This window comes from Littorina saxatilis, linkage group LG16 (genome assembly GCF_037325665.1).
Source record: "Littorina saxatilis isolate snail1 linkage group LG16, US_GU_Lsax_2.0, whole genome shotgun sequence".
Lineage (NCBI taxonomy): Eukaryota > Metazoa > Mollusca > Gastropoda > Littorinimorpha > Littorinidae > Littorina > Littorina saxatilis.
In genome coordinates, this window is record NC_090260.1 from 5,672,593 (window position 1) to 5,694,105 (window position 21,513).

A 21,513-nucleotide genomic window follows, 5' to 3' on the forward strand; every position below is an offset into this window, starting at 1 on the left:
AACAGTGACTGTGTGTCTATAGCAGTGACTGTGTGTCTATAACAGTGACTGTGTGTCTATAGCAGTGACTCTGTGTCTATAGCAGTGACTGTGTGTCTATAGACAGGCTGCTGGACACTCCCCTGTGTGTCTTTTGTGAAAATGATAATGAAACAATTTCCCATATATTTTGGTATTGCTCGCTTAGTCGTAAGTTCTGGAATGATTTGGAAGATTTGTTAAATAGAACTTGTAGTCACGCGCAGGTGTTCTTTTTACAGAAGAATTTGTTTTGTTTGGTTGTAGGAAACATGTTATATGTGGTTTGGGATTTTATTATTTTGTTTGCAAAGTTTTGTATTGATAAGAGTAAGTTACAAGAGACATATTACACGAGACAAGGCCACTGTTAGACATTTTTTCAAGGAATTTGAAATGTAGATTTGAAATAGAAAAAATATTCCAGTTTCAATGCTGGTAACATTAAAAAAAAATAGAATTATGGTCCTCATATTTTGTCTGTTTGTTTGCTTAACGCCCAGCCGACCACGAAGGGCCATATCAGGGCGGTGCTGCTTTGACATATAACGTGCGCCACACACAAGACAGAAGTCGCAGCACAGGCTTCATGTCTCACCCAGTCACATTATTCTGACACCGCACCAACCAGTCCTAGCACTAACCCCATAATGCCAGACGCCAGGCGGAGCAGCCAATAGATTGCCAATTTTAAAGTCTTAGGTATGACCCGGCCGGGGTTCGAACCCACGACCTCCCGATCACGGGGCGGACGCCTTACCACTAGGCCAACCGTGGTCCTCATATGAAGAGTTGGTTAGGTAATGAGGTGCAGAGAAGTGATGATTATTGTGTGTGTCTTTGTTTGTTTTTGTTTCTTCTTTGACTGTATAATTATTGTCTTTTTAAGCAGGTAGTACGTTCATAATGTCCACATTTTTTGCATATATTGTTCTTGTTGGAAAACACACAAAAAGACTTTGGCGTCCACATCTTCTCGATGGTGTCTACTGGTGCCGCTTTCATTGGCACCAGTGATGATGAACCTGTGAACGTGTGTGTATATTCCGAGGAGGTTAACACGCCGAATAAGGTTGTATGCAGTGTGTGACAAGGGTCTCGTCCGCATAGACGGCAATTACAGACACTGTGTGTGTGTGCACAGAATTAAATGCATTCTTTTCTGGAGTGTATGTTACAATGCGGAAACAATAGAAAAGAAAGGAAGAAAGGCTGCTGGAGGCCTTGCCGTGGGTAAGTTCGAGTCTTCCTGGACAGACTTCGGGCAAAATGTTCACCAACATGTGTTTGGAATTCAACATTGACGTTTAAGCAATGAAGCCTACTATGCCACAGCTATTCTAATTCAACATTTTTGACTGAACATTGAACAATTTATGTACTGAGGCAAAAACCACCCAAAAAAACAACAACAAAAACACCTAAAAAAGTGACCCAAATAAAATCAAGAGGGACAAGGCTCAGAACGCCGGTTGTATAGTTTATCGTGAGACACTCAGCAACTTTCCCAAACCATTCATATGCACGCGTGTCAATGTACACTCAATGGCCATTGTGCCGTGTTGAACAGAGTGTTGAACAGAGTGTTGAACAGAGTGTTGAACAGAGTGTTGAACAGAGTGTTGAACAGAGTGTTGAACAGAGTGTTGAACAGAGTGTTGAACAGAGTGTTGAACAGAGTGTTGAACAGAGTGTTGAACAGAGTGTTGAACAGAGTGTTGAAGAAGGCACAGTGCGGCTTTAATAACTGCACACCAAAGGTTTCTTTGCCACCTCTGGTGGAGTGACTTCAGGGCCATAGAGCATTTTGTGATCGCTCCACGCAGACCGACACTGGGCGTTAGGTTTGGTAAAGACAGGAACATGTCAAGACCCGGGCGGGCTGTGGCCATTTTCACACCGTGTGCGTCACAAGAAGATATCATATCATATCATATATTATTATATCATATTATATCATATCATATCATATCATATCATATCATATAATATCATATCATATCATATCATATCATATCATATCATATCATATATCATATCATATCATATCATATCATATCATATCATATCATATCATATAGCATATATCATATAGCATATCATATCATATCATATCATATCATATCATATCATATCATATCATTCATATGTCATACTATGTCATATCACATCACATCGCATCGCATCGCATCGCATCGCATCGCCTCGCCTCGCCATCTCATCTCATCTCATCTCATCTTATCTCATCTCATCTCATCTCATGTCATCTCACCTCACCTCACCTCACCTCACCTCACCTCACCTCACCTCACCTCACCTCACCCCACCTCACCTCACCTCACCTCACCTCACCCCACCCCACCCCACCCCACCCCACCCCATTACTTTTCTTTTCACTTTTTCAAATCTCATCTCATCTCATCTCATCTCATCTCATCTCATCTCATCTCATCTCACCTCACCTCACCTCACCTCACCTCACCTCACCTCACCCCACCCCACCCCACCCCACCCCACCCCATTACTTTTCTTTTCACTTTTTCAAATCTCATCTCATCTCATCTCATCTCACCTCACCTCACCTCACCTCACCTCACCTCACCTCACCTCACCCCACCCCACCCCACCCCATCCCACCCCATTACTTTTCTTTTCACTTTTTCAAATGCTTTTTTATTCGAACACTTTCTCTGCCAAATAAACTTATAAAACAATCTATTTAACTCTGTCAAAACCCGATCTGGCAATCCAATCGTCTGCATCACAAATGCTAACTGTGACATAAAAAAACATTTGATTACTACAATTTTTCCGTGAATCCTTAAATCTCGTCGACTCCATATCTTAATCAACTTCTTAATCTTCTGAACTCTTAAAGGTGGTCGTCTACATTTTTGCTTTTTTTCAATAATCTTATGGTTAGATTTCGATACAATATTATGTCAAATGATGAAAGAACCATGGGGAAAAAAATTATAGAAAAAAAAATATATGTAAAAAAAGATTTTATTTTTGGGTAGCGTGACTCACGCTTCCAATATTTTGTTTTCTGTTTGCTGGGAACATGTGCTTTGCCTAAAAATACTGACCAATCAAATTCATGTCACTATGCTTATAGCCACGCCCAAAGAAGTGCAGCAGCAGTTTTACACTGGAGCGCTGTCCAAGCTTTTTTTAAAACGCACGAAATGCACGGGATTTGAGAAGAGTTTTGCGCTTGGCATTTTCCAAATAAGGATATCCTACTATGAGTACTACGCTGGAATACTACAATGAATTTTCAAACGGCTACACTGGCTTCGTCTTTCCTGATCGAAAGGGGGTGTATTGTTGATATTTGTAGATAATAGACTCTGCATTTTAATGGTCAAATAGCGATTTCGGTATAATAATGTAGACAAGGACCTTTAATACCCAATTCTGTTCAACATTTATTGCTCTATCATTATTTACGAAATATATACCTACAATCTTAATCTTCTCTGTGCACTCAAAGGGCAACTTTTGCTGACCACAATGCTGTCCAATGTTCATTATTTTGGTTTTATTTACATTCAGGGTCAGTCATGAAAACTTTGCAAACTTTATTATTATATCTTTAACTTTAAAAACATCACCACTGTTCTGTAAAAATATTGTTGTATCGTCTGCTAACTGTTTAATTTTTAGGGCACTCTCCTCGCCCACCTTTGAGGGAAATTCAACACCCGTTATATCACTTTTCCTAATTTTAATGGCAAGTATAATGGAAAACCTTGTCTTATACCACACTTCAAGGGAAACGGTTCTGAAATCCACCCTCCGTGATTAATACTACTAAAAGTATCCGTCATTAAAAGCTTAACCCATTTTTGAAAATCTTCACCAAAACCATATGATCTAAATGCTTCTATCATAAATTCCTTATAAATGGAATCAAACGCTTTACGATAGTCAAGGGCCAATATAAACCCAGACTTATCCGTTCGATTTAAATATTCTATTACGTCATCTATTGTACGAATCAGGGTTCCAATATTCCTTCCTTTTATGTAACCAACTTGATCTTCATTTACTAACTTACAAATAACCGAACTCAATCTCTGATTTGAAACCTTTGCCAACATCTTATAATCTGTATAAAGTAGGGTAATTGGACGCCAATTATTAAGGTCTTCCCTGGGTAATTCTGTACTTTTTTGTAATGACTTAATTATTCCTTGTTTTTGCGTAAAAGACAAATTATTATTACGAAAAGCTTCATTAAACGAGTCTGTAATCATGCTCTTTAATCTACTCCAAAACATTTTAATAAACTCTGTAGTGAGTCCGTCACTTCCAGGTGATGAACCATTTTTCATCATTTTTAATGCTGCTGCCACCTCTGCTTCCGTCAACATCCCTTCACATACATTACTATCTTCGTCCGTTAATTTAACCAATTCTTCTTCATCACAAAATTCCTTTGCTTCTGCCCTGATGCGTTCCTGACTTTCTGGACTTTTACCATACAAACATTTATAATACTGCACTTGTTCATTCAACACAAGAAATTGATCATCAACAATATCACCATTACTTGCCCTCACATGTGTCATCACATTATTTTGGGCTTGTACTTTTTCCAAATTCAAAAAATATTTCGTATTTCTTTCCCCTTCTTCTACCCACTTTCTGTCTCTCTCTCTCTCTCTCTCTCTCTCTCTCTCTCTCTCTCTCTCTCTCTCTCTCTCTCTCTCTCTCTCTCTCTCTCTCTCTCTCTCTCTCTCTCTCTCTCTTCTCTCTCTCTCTCTCTCTCTCTCTCTTCTCTCTCTCTCTCTCTCTCTCTCTCTCTCTCTCTCTCTCTCTCTCTCTCTCTCTCTCTCTCTCTCTCTCTCTCTCTCTCTGTAACACACACACACACTGATGGAACCTACTGGCAAGTTAACGTTGACAGCCAAGCAACAGACGACTTTCGTAGTTGCCCCCTGTCAGGGTTTCACTCTTCAGACACTGTGTGAACGTCACAGTGTTTGTTCTGCATTCAGTCGGAAATTGTTGAAAATCTCTTTTGGGGTGGGATTATTTAAATAGAGCTTAAACAATGACCACGAGTTGATTACTGGAAAATAAACCACGAGTGGGTATTTGCAGCCGCTTGGTAATTCACGAGTGTGCGGAGCACACGAGTGAATTACCAAGCGGCTGCAAATACCCACGAGTGGTTTATTTTCCAGTAATCAACGAGTTGTCATTGTTTAAGCTATTTATACAACGAACAACACGGGTCGAACATGCAGTCATGCAGACGACATTTTGTAGGCAATTTCATTTCAGCCTAATCACTCAGAGTGTCAAATGCGCGTCATTCAAATAGTCCCTATTCTTTTACTTTATTCTTAGTCTCCGACTCGTCGGCATTATACTTGTCTCGTCTAAATATCGGACCCCATTGCTACGATTAAAACACAATAGCGTTTATATAGCTATTCTGACATTACATTCTGTGTTAAAATCATGTTTTTTGGTCAGCAGCAAGGACCAGAATGGTCCATGTCGTTGATTGCAGACGACGGTTCCCTTTCCGCATGAAGCCACGGAAATAACCGAACATTGAAAAAACCCACGGACATGTATTACGGAGAAAACTCGGGATAACCGGATGTTTAGCATTACGTCAATATGCTAGGAATCATATGACGTCATGACGTATCGTGCTTGCCTACGTAGATTGTATATGTTCGAAAGTCTGACTTCTGTTGTGAATTCGCGTGGTGAAGACTGCGGTAAATCTGTAGATGATAAGAGAACAAGGATTGTCTCAGAAGAAACGACTAAATGTTTCAGACCGGTAACTTCATTTTAACATTGCACTATATAGGTATGTTACAAAAAAATTCAAAATTTTCATTTAACATTTTGATCCATATCACTTGAAAGAGCAGAAAATCAGCATTCCAATGGTATATATAACTTTGAGATTGGATAAGTGTAACCCGAGTTATGAATTTTTAAAGTAATAAAATTCGTAATAGAGGCAAAGAGGATAAATTGAAACCATTTTTGACATTTTTCAGCTAAAATTAACTGTAACTCACACATTTGTTTATCAATATTGTTCAATTTGGTATCAAAAGAAAGGTTCAGAGCTCTATCTAAACAACTATAAAAAATAAAAATTATTTATTTTTTTATTTTTTTTAGTAAGTTAGTATGAAACTGAGAGCAGACGAACTTTACCGACCGCCATGTTGGATGTGAATACAACATGGGTGACAATCCGGGCGCAAAGCGGCGCATCCGTTAAAAGGTACTTCGCATCGCTTTATCGACTTGAAACTTTGGGAAACAGCAGGAAAATGGTCAAACTAACTGTTCAGAGGGGTCTCATAAGAGTTCAAAGGCTATAAATTGGTTTATAAAAGTACCTCTTGTGTGTCTTCTTCGCCCGATATTCTGGCCGGCGAGCTCGACAGTGTTGGACTCGCCATCTTTCTCAATCTTAAAGTCAAGAATGTGCTCTACGTCTTCGACAGGGTGCCCATTTGATGTAAATTTGGACAAGAATAGAAAAGAGGACCCCAAAACTGAGACAGTGTGAGTGATCAGAAAATGGGGGACCATTTTCAATGACGTCAAAAATTGAGCTGCGCACGCATTTTGTAACATACCTAAACATTGGAGAGATCGTCTGCTAGAATCAGAGATAGGTCGCTTCAGATTGCAGCTTCTGGAAATTTGCAAGGTTTGTTGCCTGTTAAAGAACTGGATTTTACACATAATGTATGTCATGTACAGTAAGCAACAACAAAAACACACACAAAGCAAATGGCATCGTCTGTCGACTAGTCATACACGTCAGCCATTGTTGTTACAGTTTTGAGTCAACATTGTACGTATTCTTCCGCAACAGGGTCCAATCGTCTGGGTTTGAAATGTTCTAAAAATAAATTCTAGTGTTGATTATTTTTTAGCCCTCTTTATTCTTACTTCGAATAATCCACGTGTGATTTTTGGGTTTAATCAAAGTAGTTCGTTCTAATTTCTCACTTGTCTAAAAATAATCAACTAGATTTAATCCACCCCTCGGTTGCATTGCAGGAGTTGTATAAAAGCACTTAAGGCTGTCGATCTCAGTATGATCAATGGCATTAAAGTGGCAGAGAAGGTATCGCGGGTTTTTTAGACGTGTAGAGAGCTCAATCAAGCAAAGTGTCAGAAGTCATTCCTAGTTAGCACACTCTCTCTCTCTCCCTCTATCTCCTCTCTCTGAACCAACATACAGACACTGCTATAACGTTGACCGCCAAAAAGCAACCGAATAATTACACCACACCACCCCCCCCCCCCCCCCCCCGCGCTCCCTTGATGGTTCAGTTCTTTTGAAACTGTGTGAACGCTGCAATGCTCGTTTTGCATTCAGTCAGAATGTAGTCAATACTTGGGGCTTGGTTATTAAAGAGTTGTTTAGGGCCGCCGATCACAGCTTATTCAGTGGAATGAAAGTGGCAGAGAGGGTATTGCGTTTTGTAGGCGTGTACAAGGCGTAAAGAGACACGCACATTTCAATGATCGCCATTGTCTGTTTTCATTCAACGTCAAACTAAGTGTCAGGAATGATTTAAATATAGCACACTGAAGGTGGGTGTCTAAACGCCAGATTTGGTTTTCCCCGCCGCTTCTCTGGACAAGCCGACACCTGCCCTGACTTGCTTTGTCATGTGCATTATCATGTGTAATAGTCGCTGTAGATGTTGGCTTACTGGTAGATTGAACGAACTATTGATTCATTTATTTCTTCATTGGTACCTGGTCGCCTGATTGATGTTCTTAACCGGTTTGTGTGTTTGTGTGTAGGTGTGTGTGTGTGTGTGTGTGTGTGTGTGTGTGTGTGTGTGTGATGTGCGTGCGTGCGTGCGTGCGTGAGTGCGTGCGTGCGTGAGTGCGTGCGTGCGTGCGTGCGTGCGTGTTTGTGTGTATGTGTGTGTGTGTGTTCCATTTCTCCTTTGGTCTCTGTGTGTTCTTTGCTTGTCGGCATAGGATGCTCATCGTCGGCATCCGTCGGTCCCGAAGGGGCCATGGAACTGCGCCTGAAAAAGTCATTTGGCGCTGGAACAGCGCCTGTTGTGGCTGTGCAGCCCGATGCGAGAGTGGCAGTCTCTGCCGCAGCGACCACACTTGTGAACAGTATCTGATGTTGTTACTTTACTGTTCTTTTCTTTGGTTTTGAGCCTTTGTGCTTCCGAGGCTAGTTTGAGCTTCTCTTCCCCCTTGGCTAGACTTCTCTTCAGTTCCTGCCTCCAGCGGGCTCGATCTTGAGCAAGGTCTTCCCAGCCGTTGATGTCCATGTCGAGGGCCTTCATGTCTCTTTTGCAGACATCTCTGTAGCGGAGTTGGGGGCGTCCCTGTGCTCTCTTGCCTGATGCCAGCTCACCGTACAGTAGATCCTTGGGGATCCTGCCGTCTTCCATTTTGCGTACGTGACCAAGCCAACGGAGTCGGCGTTGCTGGAGCAGTGTGTACATGCTGGGCATGATAGCACCTTCCAGGACCTCGTTGTTGGTTACCCGGTCTGACCACTTGATTCGTAAGATCCGCCGTAGGTTGCGCATGTGGAATGTGTTCAGCCTCCTTTCCTGCCTTGAGTAAAGGGTCCACGACTCGCTGCTGTTTCAACTGACAAGGAGAAGGGGCGAAGGCGGGTCACCGGCGCCTCAAAACCGGTAGCTTCGGGCAGACGTAACTCGTTAGCCTGGGAGGGCAGTTCGTCTAAGGGAAGGAAAACCCTGACTTCAAACCTCCGCTGCCTTGCGGCCATACCTGATCACAGCAAACGCTTCGGGAGTAAACCCTGAGGAAAATTCCGGAGCTGGAGTCCCTAAGGCGGTCTGTTGTTGCTTGCCAACCTCTTTCCGGCAACTCCTGCGACGGCACTGGTGCCAAGCTGTATTGGCTCTTGCCCTTCCCTTGGACTACATCAGTGACGTGGAGAGGGGGGACCTGCTACGTGGGCTACATCAGTGACGTGGAGAGGGGGGACCTGTTACGTGGGCTACATCAGTGACGTGGACAGGGGGGACCGGCTGCTACGTGGGCTACATCAGTGACGTGGAGAGGGGGGACCTGCTACGTGGGCTACACGTGGAGAGGGGGTACCTGCTACGTGGGCTACATCAGTGACGTGGAGAGGGGGACCTGCTACGTGGGCTACATCAGTGACGTGGAGAGGGGGACCTGCTACGTGGACTACATCAGTGACGTGGAGAGGGGGGACCTGCTACGTGGGCTACATCAGTGACGTGGAGAGGGGGGACCTGCTACGTGGGCCACATCAGTGACGTGGAGAGGGGGGACCTGCTACGTGGACTACATCAGTGACGTGGAGAGGGGACCTGCTACGTGGGCTACATCAGTGACGTGGAGAGGGGGGACCTGCTACGTGGGCTACATCAGTGACGTGGAGAGGGGGGACCTGCTACGTGGGCTACATCAGTGACGTGGAGAGGGGGACCTGCTACGTGGGCCACATCAGTGACGTGGAGAGGGGGGACCTGCTACGTGGGCTACATCAGTGACGTGGAGAGGGGGGTCCTGCTACGTGGGCTACAACAGTGACGTGGAGAGGGGGGTCCTGCTACGTGGGCTACATCAGCGTGGAGAGGGGGGACCTGCTACGTGGACTACATCAGTGACGTGGAGAGGGGGGACTTGTGTACCTCCTCTTCTCCCCACCCCCACCCACCTCCCCCCACTCTGCACACATCACAATTCGCAACAGATCAATCATACGACACAGTGATAAGCAGCAGGGGTAGCTTGTTTAACCTCCTCTTCTTCCTCCCCCCCCCCTCCCACTCTGCACAAATCACAATACACAACAGATCAATCATAGGACACAATGATGAATAGTGGAGATAACTTGTGTCTCTCTTCTACCTCTCCCCCCCCCCCCCCCCCCTTCCCCACTCTGCACACAACACCCAACACAACACATCCATCATCCAACAAAGTGATGAACAGTGCAGTTTCCGGCTTGTGTACCTCCTCTTCCTCATTCTCTCCCCCCCATCCCCCCACTCTGCACACATCACACAACATTCGATACAGTGATGGACAGTGGGCGTAACGTGTGTACCTCCTCTTCTTCATTCTACCTCCCCCACTCTGCACACATTACACAACACAACACATTAATCATACGACACAGTGATGAACTGTGGGGGGTAACTTGTTTACCTCCTCTTCTGCCCCCCCCCCCCCCCCCACTCTGCACACAACAGAACACAACACATTAATCATACGACACAGTGATGAACTGAACAGTGGGGGTAACTTAAGTACCTCGTCTTCTTCCCCTCCCCCCCACTCTGCACACATCAGTCAACACAACACACTATATACACGACACCTTTATGAACGGTGGGGGTATCTTAAGTACCTCCTCTTCTCCCTACCCCCCCCCCCCCCCACACACACACACACACACTTTGCACAAATCACAATACACAACAGATCAATCATACGACACAATGATGAATAGTAGAGATAACTTGTGTTTCTCTTCTACTTCTCCCCCCCCCCCCCCCCCTTCCCCACTCTGCACACAACACCCAACATAACACATCCATCATCCAACAAAATGATGAACAGTGCAGTTTCCTTGTGTACCTCCTCTTCTTCATTCTCCCCGCCCCCCCCCCCCCCCCCATCCACCCACTCTGCACACTTCACACAGCACAACACATGAATCATACGACACAGTGATGAACTGTGGGGGTAAATTAAGTACCTCCTTGTCTCCCCCCCCACCCTGCCCACATCACATCACACAACACAACACACTAAACATACGACACAGTGATCAACGGTGGGGGTAACTTAAGTACCTCCTCTTCTTCCCCCCCCCTACTCTGCACACATTAGACAACACAACACACAATATATACGACACAGTGATTAACAGCATGGGTAACTTGTGTACCCCCCCAATTCCCCCCCCCCCTCAACTATGCTCTCTTTATGCAACACAACACATTATTTAACGACACTGTGATGAACAACTTGATGGGGGTAACTTTTTTCCACACCCCCCCCCCCCCCTAACCGCCCAAAGTATGCACACTTCTTACAGCACAACACATCAAACATGCGACACAGTGACGAACAGTGGGGGGAAACTGGTCTTCTTCTTTCTCTCTCCCCCCCCCCCCCCCCCCACTCTGTACACATCACACAACACAACTCGTTAATCATACTATACACAGTGATAAAAAGCAGGGATAACTTGTGTACCTCCCCCCCCCCCCCCCCACTCTAAACACATTAATCAACACAACACAACAATCATACGACACATTGATACACAACGGGGGTAACTTGTGTACCTCCTCTTCTTGCTCCCTTCCACTTTGCACACATCACACAACACAACATAACAATCAAACGACACGCCGGGAACAGACTACTTCCAATTCAGTGGGGGTGGGGGGGGGGGGGGGGGGGTGGGGGCGACTATCCTCAACCCGGCGGATAGGGGAACGGCCCCCAGTTATATGGGGGCCAGCTGCCAATACAATAAGCAGTCCCGGACCAACTAGCGGTGTCTCTTATCCTTAGCGGATGTCTCTACCCCACCAACTAGCGGTGTCTCTTATCCTTAGCGGATATCTCTACCCCACCAACTAGCGGTGTCTCTTATCCTTAGCGGATGTCTCTACCCCACCAACTAGCGGTGTCTCTTATCCTTAGCGGATGTCTCTACCCCACCAACTAGCGGTGTCTCTTATCCTTAGCGGATATCTCTACCCCACCAACTAGCGGTGTCTCTTATCCTTAGCGGATGTCTCTACCCCACCAACTAGCGGTGTCTCTTATCCTTAGCGGATGTCTCTACCCCACCAACTAGCGGTGTCTCTTATCCTTAGCGGATGTCTCTACCCCACCAACTAGCGGTGTCTCTTATCCTTAGCGGATATCTCTACCCCACCAACTAGCGGTGTCTCTTATCCTTAGCGGATGTCTCTACCCCACCAACTAGCGGATGTCTCTTATCCTTAGCGGATGTCTCTACCCCACCAACTAGCGGTGTCTCTTATCCTTAGCGGATGTCTCTACCCCACCAACTAGCGGTGTCTCTTATCCTTAGCGGATGTCTCTACCCCACCAACTAGCGGTGTCTCTTATCCTTAGCGGATATCTCTACCCCACCAACTAGCGGATGTCTCTTATCCTTAGCGGATGTCTCTACCCCACCAACTAGCGGTGTCTCTTATCCTTAGCGGATGTCTCTACCCCACCAACTAGCGGTGTCTCTTATCCTTAGCGGATGTCTCTACCCCACCAACTAGCGGTGTCTCTTATCCTTAGCGGATGTCTCTACCCCACCAACTAGCGGTGTCTCTTATCCTTAGCGGATATCTCTACCCCACCAACTAGCGGTGTCTCTTATCCTTAGCGGATGTCTCTACCCCACCAACTAGCGGTGTCTCTTATCCTTAGCGGATGTCTCTACCCCACCAACTAGCGGTGTCTCTTATCCTTAGCGGATGTCTCTACCCCACCAACTAGCGGTGTCTCTTATCCTTAGCGGATATCTCTACCCCACCAACTAGCGGTGTCTCTTATCCTTAGCGGATGTCTCTACCCCACCAACTAGCGGTGTCTCTTATCCTTAGCGGATGTCTCTACCCCACCAACTAGCGGTGTCTCTTATCCTTAGCGGATGTCTCTACCCCACCAACTAGCGGTGTCTCTTATCCTTAGCGGTTGTCTCTACCCCACCAACTAGCGGTGTCTCTTATCCTTAGCGGATATCTCTACCCCACCAACTAGCGGTGTCTCTTATCCTTAGCGGATGTCTCTACCCCACCAACTAGCGGTGTCTCTTATCCTTAGCGGATGTCTCTACCCCACCAGCTAGCGGTGTCTCTTATCCTTAGCGGATGTCTCTACCAGGACGGGGTGGCCGGGTTGGCAGATGGCACTGACTACCCTATAAATGCCCTACGTGTCCGATGACGGTTACACCATGCGGGTAAGAGCCGCATTAAAAGCTCTCGCCCCGGGGTGGGACCCCCGGTAAGAAATCCCCCAAGTGTTCCCAGGGTTAGGTTTTTGAGCCAGGAACTAAGGGCGGGGTAACCCCGAAAGAAACCTAAGGGCTGAAGTCGGAGGATCTGGGCCAACAGGCGCACCTTAACCAACCACAGATCCACGCAAAAACGCAAAATGAGAGGACAGCACGTTTCGCCCTGCAGGCCGGACTGACTGACGATCTGACACGGAACGACAAGAAGAAACGACACAGTAATGAACAATGGGGATAACTCGTGTTCTTCCTCTTCCCCCCCCCCCCCCCCCACCCCCTTACCCCCCATTCTGCAAACATCACACAACACAACACATCAATCATACCACTCAGTGATGAACAGCGGGGGTAACTTGTTAATATCGTCTTTTTCCTCCCCCCGCACCCCCATTCTGCACACATTACACAACACAACACATCAATCATACGACACAGTGATGAACAGTGGGGGTAACTTGTGAACCTGTTCTCCCCCCACTCTGCACACATTACACAACTCAACACATCAATCATACGACACAGTGATGAACAGTGGGGGTAACGTGTGTACTTTATCTTCTTCACCCCCACCCCCCCACCACCCCCACCCCCACCACCCCCACCCCCTCAGAACACATCACACAACACATCACATCACGTATAAGACACAGTGATGAACAGCAAGGGTAACTTGTGTACCTCCTGCCCCCCCCCCCCCCACACACACACACATTCCACACAGCACACTACACAATACATTGAACATACGACACAGTAATGAACAGCTGGGGTAACTTGTGTACCTCCTATTTCCCCCCCCCCCCTCCCCTGCCCCCGCCCCCCCCCCCCCCACACACACACACTCTGCACACAATCATATTGACACGGTGATCAACACGTCGCTCATTAGACACAGTGGCAAAACATTAATCACCCACCCACCCACTCCCCCCCCCCCTGTCTCCTCAGCCCCCCCCCCCCCCCCTGCCCCCGACCCCCCCCCCCCTCCCCCGCCCCCGAACACCCCCCTTCAGGCAACAAGATTTGACCGCGTCTCCTTTCTCTCTCTCAGTCTCTCTCTCTCTATATATATATTCAGATACACACACTTGGTGATTGACTGTTGTCAAAACTTGCACGAAGAGTGCTCAGAAAAGAATGGGGGTGGGGGTGGGGGGGTAGATGTATTCCCCGATGGGCAGCAGTTGTCGGAGGGCAATTAGCCTGCGACCCTGTCACCATGTTACATTTTGTGACGCTCCGTTGTCAGTGTAGTTCCGACGAAGCGATGTTTCGCGCGAGACTCCAAATTTCAGTGTGTAGTTTATGCACGATATTTGTCACCCCCATTCAGTTAATTTTCGATTGAATGTGATTTTTTTTCATCTGAGGATTGTGTGTGTGTGTGTGTGCTTACAAAATCACACCACAGATCTTTATGAAACGTTTTTCTTTGATGACGTTATATTTGACAGACAGACAGACAGACACACAGACAGACAGACAGACAGACACAGAGACACACACTCACATACACACACTCACACAGATGCATATCGAAGTTTAACAAACCAGATTTTTAAAATTCAAACGTAGAATGTATTACTTTTCTCACACAAAGGAAACTGTACACGACAGAACATGTTGGAAACAGTCAATACATCGCTCAACATCAAATTTACAAAAATTGCAAAGTTATTTACATGTTAGATTACACACATTATGGTCAGTTAAACAATAGTTGTGTGTATGTTACAGGTGCTCTGTCAGGATATATACAATAGTTAGCTGAACGTGATATTCTCAGGTTGAATTTCCTTTGGTATGAGTGGCAGAGTGTTCACACTGTTTGCGATGTGTTATGTGTTCTCATTTCTGTAAAATGTCAACCGACATTTCTCTGTGGCAGACATTGAGAGATGAACACGAATGTCTTCTCTCATCTCTGTCTGTCTTTCTCTCTCGCTTTCTCTCTCTTTGTTTTGTCGAAACAAAAATGATACTTTTTTTTTTGAATTGCAAATGATTGTGACATTATGCGTTAATTGTTACCGTTACATCGTTTGTTTTGTTGTTCAAAAAGCAGCAAATGCGTATATCATAAAGCTCATAAATATTGATTTTATCTTATTTATTCTCTCTCTCTCTCTCTTTCTTTTTCTCTCTCTCTCTCTCTCTCTTTCTCTCTCTCTCTCTCTCTCTCTCTCTCTCTCTCTCTCTCTCTCTCTCTCTCTTTGGTAAACAGGGTTACGTCCCTTTCCATACACACAGATTCTCCACTCAACAAGGAAATGGTATGTTTGTGACGTCATTTGTTGATGACCTTGTTTAGATTTGACGTCATCAAACTCCTGACTTTGAAGGAAAATCAATGTTCTAAATGAATTTTCCCTGTGTTTTATAAAGACGAAATTTCACGCAAGGTGTTTTGTCGGTGGTGATGATGATGATGGTTGATGTCGTGGTGGAGGTGACGATGATGATGTTGTCGTCGTTGTCAGAGAGGGGCAGGTTCCTAGGGCTGTTGTGCTAAGTTTTAGTTGAATAGACTCAATAAAACTTCTTGCTTTTAGTTGTTGAAGTCTTTGTTGTAGTTATTGTTGTTGTTGGAGTCGGTGTGTGGCGGTGATGGTGGTGGAGGCGATGAGGATGTTGTCGTCGTTGTCAGAGAGCGGCAGGGGGTGACGGCAGGTACTGTTCTGTCTTAAGTCACGAAGCAAATAAGTCCGTTGCTGTTTTACTTGTTGTAGATGTTGTAGACGTTGCTGTTGTTGTTGTTGATGTTGCTGTTGTTGTCGTTGTTGTTGTTGCTGTTGGAGGTAGCCGGGAGGTAAAGGAGAGACAGGTGTTGGTGGTGGCGGTGACGAGATGTGGGTGTCACTCGGTCTTGCTGTCTATCTCTTAACATACTTCACCCAGATCACCTGGGCCGTGGACCGCGACATGGATCTCACGCGGCCGGTAGGGTCAGCACAACACAGACTATCCCAAACATTGTCCAGGTAGACGACGATGGGTCTCTCCAAGCCCCACACTATGTTCTCATTGGCCACCGTCACCGCCTCGTCTCGACCCCTACCTGCCGCTCTCTCTTCACCTGTGGGAGCAGACGTCACTTCCGCCAGTTGTCTTACGGCCGCTGTGTCGTGACGATCCACCTTACGGGTGGGGACGCCGCGTGACTCAAGGCCCCGGATGAAGGCTGCTGGTGAGTAGGGGTGATCATCCGTTGTGTCTGTGTCACACTTCATGTTACCCAGCACAAAGACGTCATTGAAGGTGAGGCCGCCCTGCCCGTGGGGAGCGTGGTCATGGCAACCTGAAACATCACACACACCGTCAACACCACATCGTCGTTGTGTGAAATACATCATCGCCAACTGCAACGAAAACAACAACGATGATGAAGACAACGCCATCATCCCCAGCAACAACGACAACGACGACAACACAATCAGCAACAACAGCGACGACGACAACGAAGACATCTCGGACAACAACATCAACGACAACTTCACCAGCAGCAGCAGCGACAACAACGACGACGACACCAGCAGCAGCAGCAACAACCACAACACAAACATCAACGACGACCCATGTCTGACTCTTACGCCATCACCGGCGTCAGCGACCCGTGAACAGGGACGACATCTACACCAGCAGCGCGACAACCACCTGCATGCACACACACAAAAAAATGTTTTATTCAGTGTCAAACACCTCACCCAGACAGACTGGTGACGTTATTTCGTAACGAGGTCACAGAAACATGACGTAATTATCTACATTTATTTCAATAAAATGATGTCATCAAAATGTTGCACAATCAACTGAATCACACTTCTTGTTTTCTCAGAGACAGAGACAGGCAGACAGAAAGACAGACAGACAGACAGACAGAAAGACAGACAGACAGACAGACAGACAGAGAGGCAGACAGACAGACAGACAGACAGACAGGCAGACAGACAGATAGGCAGACAGATAGGCAGACAGATAGGCAGACAGACAGGCAGACAGACATACATACAGACATACAGACAGACAGGCAGTCAGGCAGACAGACAGACAGACAGACAGAGGTGTACTGACCGACACGCAGCGTGGTGAGCAAGTCGGCCACCAGCTGCCCGCATCTCTCACACCGCCATGGCCAGTCACCCTCATGTCCCTGTGTGTCACCCCCACACTCGCTGTAGAGATGATCAACTGTCACCACGGGGGGCCCGTCAGAGGGCGGGGCGACAGGCGGCGCGGTGTATGCCGGGACCCTTCCTCCCTGCATATCATCAGCCTGCTCCACCTCTCTCACCACACTGGGTGGCGACCTCAGGGGCTGCGTCAGGTGGTGCACATAACGCTCCATGTCGGCAGGTAGTTCAAGCAACACGCCGGCCGCCCACAGGCTGACCGTTATGTGCCGTTGTTTCAACGCCTTGTATATCATTGTGATGACGTCACTGTAACAGAACAGACAGGTATGTCATGTGTATACAATACCCCGTTGTTTTAACGCCCTGTAGATCTCTGCCATGACGTACGTCACTGTAACAGAACAGACAGGTGTGTGTCAGTGTGTATACAATACCCCGTTGTTTCAACGACCTGTAGATCTCTGCCATGACGTCACTGTAACAGAACAGACAGGTGTGTCAGTGTGTTCACTTGTAAATTACGAATACTGATTTGATGAAGTAACCCTGCAAAAGGAAGCCACACGGTAAATCGTGCTGCCTGTATCTCTCCATTCTCTGGCGTGTATTCTCCATGAAACCAAATAAAACCAAAAGTGCAGAGACACAGATATGAAATGACGTAATAGTGCAAAAGACGTAAACGGAGTGACGTAAAAACTCACACGACGTAAAGAGAGTAAGGTAAATATGATTTACCTGTCATCAGACTCCAGGCAAAATATTTAGCGATCTGTTCAGCCGCATGGCAGACAAACAAAGGGTGGCGCCTGATGGGAAAGACTTTTGACATCACTGATCAGTACCCGACACAGTGACAGTCGTTGACGTAGAGGTTACATGCCGAGTCTCAGTGATTATTAAAAATAATGGTCGAAGTTAGCGGATCATGAAAAATGCGAGCTTCAGCGAGCTTTTTCATGACCGCGAACTGAGACCATTATTTTTAATAATCACTGAGACGAGGTGTGTAACCTCTTTATTCCTCCTTTCTTCAGTTATTCCAAAAAAACAGGAGTTTTTGTGCGAAAGTTTGATCGAATCCGAATCACTCAACCAGTCAACCTGCGCAGGCGATTGATTAATGCGCGGTTGTATAGTTCCGTGCAAATCATTCCATTCTGTTAACACTTCTTTTCAGTTTCCCTGTTTTGGACTAAAATCAAGTACACAGATATGCTGTTATTCTGCTGTGGCGGTAAAGGCAGATATTGTGTGTTCTGTTTATGTTTTAGTATCGCTTAGTAAATGTTCTTTCGTCAAATGGGACTAGCAGACGAACTTTTGCACCCGTGTTCCAACGTTAATTACTGTATGAAGTTTAGTTTTCTGGGGAAAATAGTGTATGAAACCGCTTTATGTTGTTTTAATAAATTGATGAGATGTGTGCATTTGGTTGCGTGTGATCTGTTTATAAAATGAAATATTGTTGAAAACTGACCGTCGGATTGCAGTCAGTGTTGTCGAAGAAACTGCGTTAAAAGAAGGGGAACTACTCTTGTCGCCAGAGTATGAGTTACTTGCCTTGGGAATTTGCTTGTGATGAACGGTTTGTGCACGGCAGATCTAGATTCAGAAAACAACCGAACTCATGGATTTTATATGGAGATTCATGTGTTCAGGCCTGTAGTTGTTAATTTAAATGCGGTATGTTTGTATTGTTTGCTCCAGAGATGTATACTTCGTACGTATAGAGCGTTCGGAACTTTTCAGTCGCAAAAGTAGTACCGAAACAGAACAGCTTCTCAACCCATTGCACTATCGAGGATTCAGGCTGTTGCTGGCTCGTTATTTGTTTGGTTGCTGGGTCATTATCGAAAAATAACTAGCTCTACAAGTTTACAGAGGTAAAGAAGCAGAGGGGGGAATAAGTAGAGGTTACATGCCGAGTCTCAGTGATTATCAAAAATAATGGTCGAAGTTAGCGGATCATGAAAAATGCGAGCTTCAGCGAGCTTTTTCATGACCGCGAACTGAGACCATTATTTTTGATAATCACTGAGACGAGGTATGTAACCTCTTTATCCCTCCTTTCTTCAGTTATTCAAAGAAAAGAGGAGTTTTTGTGCGAAAGTTTGATCAAATCATATTCACCCAACCAGTCTACCTGCGCAGGCGATCGATTAATGCGCGGTTGTATAGTTCCGTGCAAATCATTCAAATTTGTTCACACTTCTTGTCAGTTTCCATGTTTTGAACTAAAATCAAGTACACAGTTATGTTGTCATTCTGCTGTGGCGGTAAAGGCAGATAGTGTGTGTTCTGTTCATGTTTTGGTATCGCTCAGGAAATGTTCTTTCCTCAAATGTGACTAGCAGACGAAGTTTTACACCCGTGTTCCAACGCTAAAAACTGTATGAAGTTTAGTTTTCTGGGGCAAAATAGTGTATGAAACCGCTGCATGTTCTTCAAGTTGATTAAATGTTTGCAATTGATTGCGTGTGATCTGTTTATAAAATGAAATATTGTTGAAAACTGACCGTCGGATTGCAGTCTTGTCGATGCAGCCGAAATCTGGAAGGGGAACTACTCGTGTCGCTAGACAAAGTATGAGAGTTACTTTTCCTTGGAATCTTGCTAGCGATAAACGATTGTGCACGGCAGATCTGAATTCAGAAAACAACCAAACTCATGGATTTTATATTGAGATGCATGTGTTCAAGCCTAGCTGTAGTTGCTGGTTTAAATGCGGTATGGTTGTATTGTTTGCTCCAGAAATGTATATTTTGTACGTTAGAGTGTTCTGAACTTTTGAGTCGCAAAAAGTAGATCCACAATGTGTACAGTCTCTACCCATGAGCTATCGAGGATTCAGGCCCGTTGTTGGGTAAGTGATTTTGGTTGTTGGGTAAGTTACCGAAAAATAACTAGCCCTACAAGTTTACAGAGAGAAAGAAGCAGAGGGGGGATAATGCACATTCTATATCCATTTAGTCTCGGTACACAGACTAGACGGCAATTTCTAATGATTAGAGAGGACGCATGCGCAACCAATCACTTTTGGTTTCGCGCGTAACCAGGAAGCTTTCAGAATGTTTCCGTGCTCATAGAAATGGATTATTCATTTGGATTACTATACATGTGTTGGGTGAACTTTTTTCTTTGTGATGTGTGCCTCAGAGTGTTATGTTTCGTGAGGACGATGTCATTAGCTCGGATGAGTCAAGGTGAGAACTGATATTTCATGATTAAATTTCACGCCGGACGCTGCCGGTTTCTATTTTTTGAAGATGGCGGATTCCGCAGCAAAAAAGGACGCGGAGTCTGCTAGTACAAGTGGTGGTAAAAACATTAACAATGAAATGGTGGAAACTGTGCGTGATTTGATGGGGTCGATCATGAGCCCGCTTTTGGATAAACTGAAATCTCTGGAATCGAAATATGACGATCTCTTTCGTAACAATGATGATGATGAAAATCAATCTGAAAACAGTGATCTTGGTGATCAGTCTTTCTCCGTTTCATGCGGTGCTACCGGTGTTGCTATCGGAGATTTTTTTTCCAGCGGTGCTACCGTGGAAAACGTGAAGAAAAATGAAGCTATTGTTGACCGGCAGAGGTTCTGTGGCAGAGGTTTCAACAGAATCAGAATTTGACTTTTGCGTCAAAGCATCAGCTCAGTCAGGGGATCAGCTTGATGATATTTGTGCTGCGATGGAGGCAGATTTGGAAGTTGAAGAGAAAATAGGCGGTGTAGTGGATGAGAAGCTCGCAAACATCACTAAAAGCAGATTCACTGTCAAATTACGAGACCAAAAGCTCAAGGACAAGATGGAAAGTATCCTTATTCCGGCAAACTGTGTGGAAATAAAGGCTCCTATCCTTAATGAGGAGGTGATAGGGAAAGCAAATCTCGACAGAGGTGCAAGACAAAATGACACGCGACTGCTCAATGTACAGAAGCTGATTTCTAAATCAACCGCAGCACTTGTTACGGCAACAAGCAAACTTCACACCTTCACAAAAGAGGGGTGCACTGACAACAGCAATCGTAGTACCGTGACAGTAGAGAGTACGAAATTCAGGGCAGAACTGAATGGGATGTTGTCCGCGTGTGGTGATGTTATCTGTCTGTTGGGAACAGCGCAGCAAGAGCTCAGCATCCGCCGTAAATACCAATTAGCTCGCGTTCTGCCAAAGGACATGGCAGCTATTTGCACAAACGATAACCTTCCGAGTCGTGACATGCTTTTAGGCGGGGATATCGAGAAAACGATCAAAGGTGCTAAGGAGAATTACAAGATGAAAACTCCGCACACTTCAAGCTACAACAATCGT

The 21,513-nt window shown here is 45.5% G+C and overlaps 2 protein-coding genes across 2 annotated transcripts in view; both read right to left on the reverse strand.

The window, feature by feature from the left end:
- The window catches only part of LOC138950247 (uncharacterized), a 796,434-nt gene that overhangs the window by 745,664 nt on the left and 29,257 nt on the right, over positions 1-21,513 (reverse strand). The gene's annotated exons all lie outside the window — the stretch shown is intronic.
- LOC138950234 (uncharacterized) lies at positions 14,891-17,512 on the reverse strand. The gene is made up of 2 exons (XM_070321968.1): positions 17,135-17,512; positions 14,891-16,361 (listed from the first exon to the last, which is right to left on the reverse strand). The coding sequence occupies exons 1-2, from the start codon at positions 17,487-17,489 to the stop codon at positions 15,937-15,939; spliced, it is 780 nt and encodes a 259-aa protein (XP_070178069.1). The 5' UTR covers positions 17,490-17,512; the 3' UTR covers positions 14,891-15,936.

Coding starts and splice junctions, on each gene's coding strand:
- LOC138950234 (XM_070321968.1), bottom strand. CDS start 17,489: ATGATATACAAGGCGTTGAAACAACGGCACATAACGGTCAGCCTGTGG. Junction 16,362..17,134: donor GCTCACCACGCTGCGTGTCG/GTCAGTACACCT, acceptor GTGATGTTTCAG/GTTGCCATGACCACGCTCCC.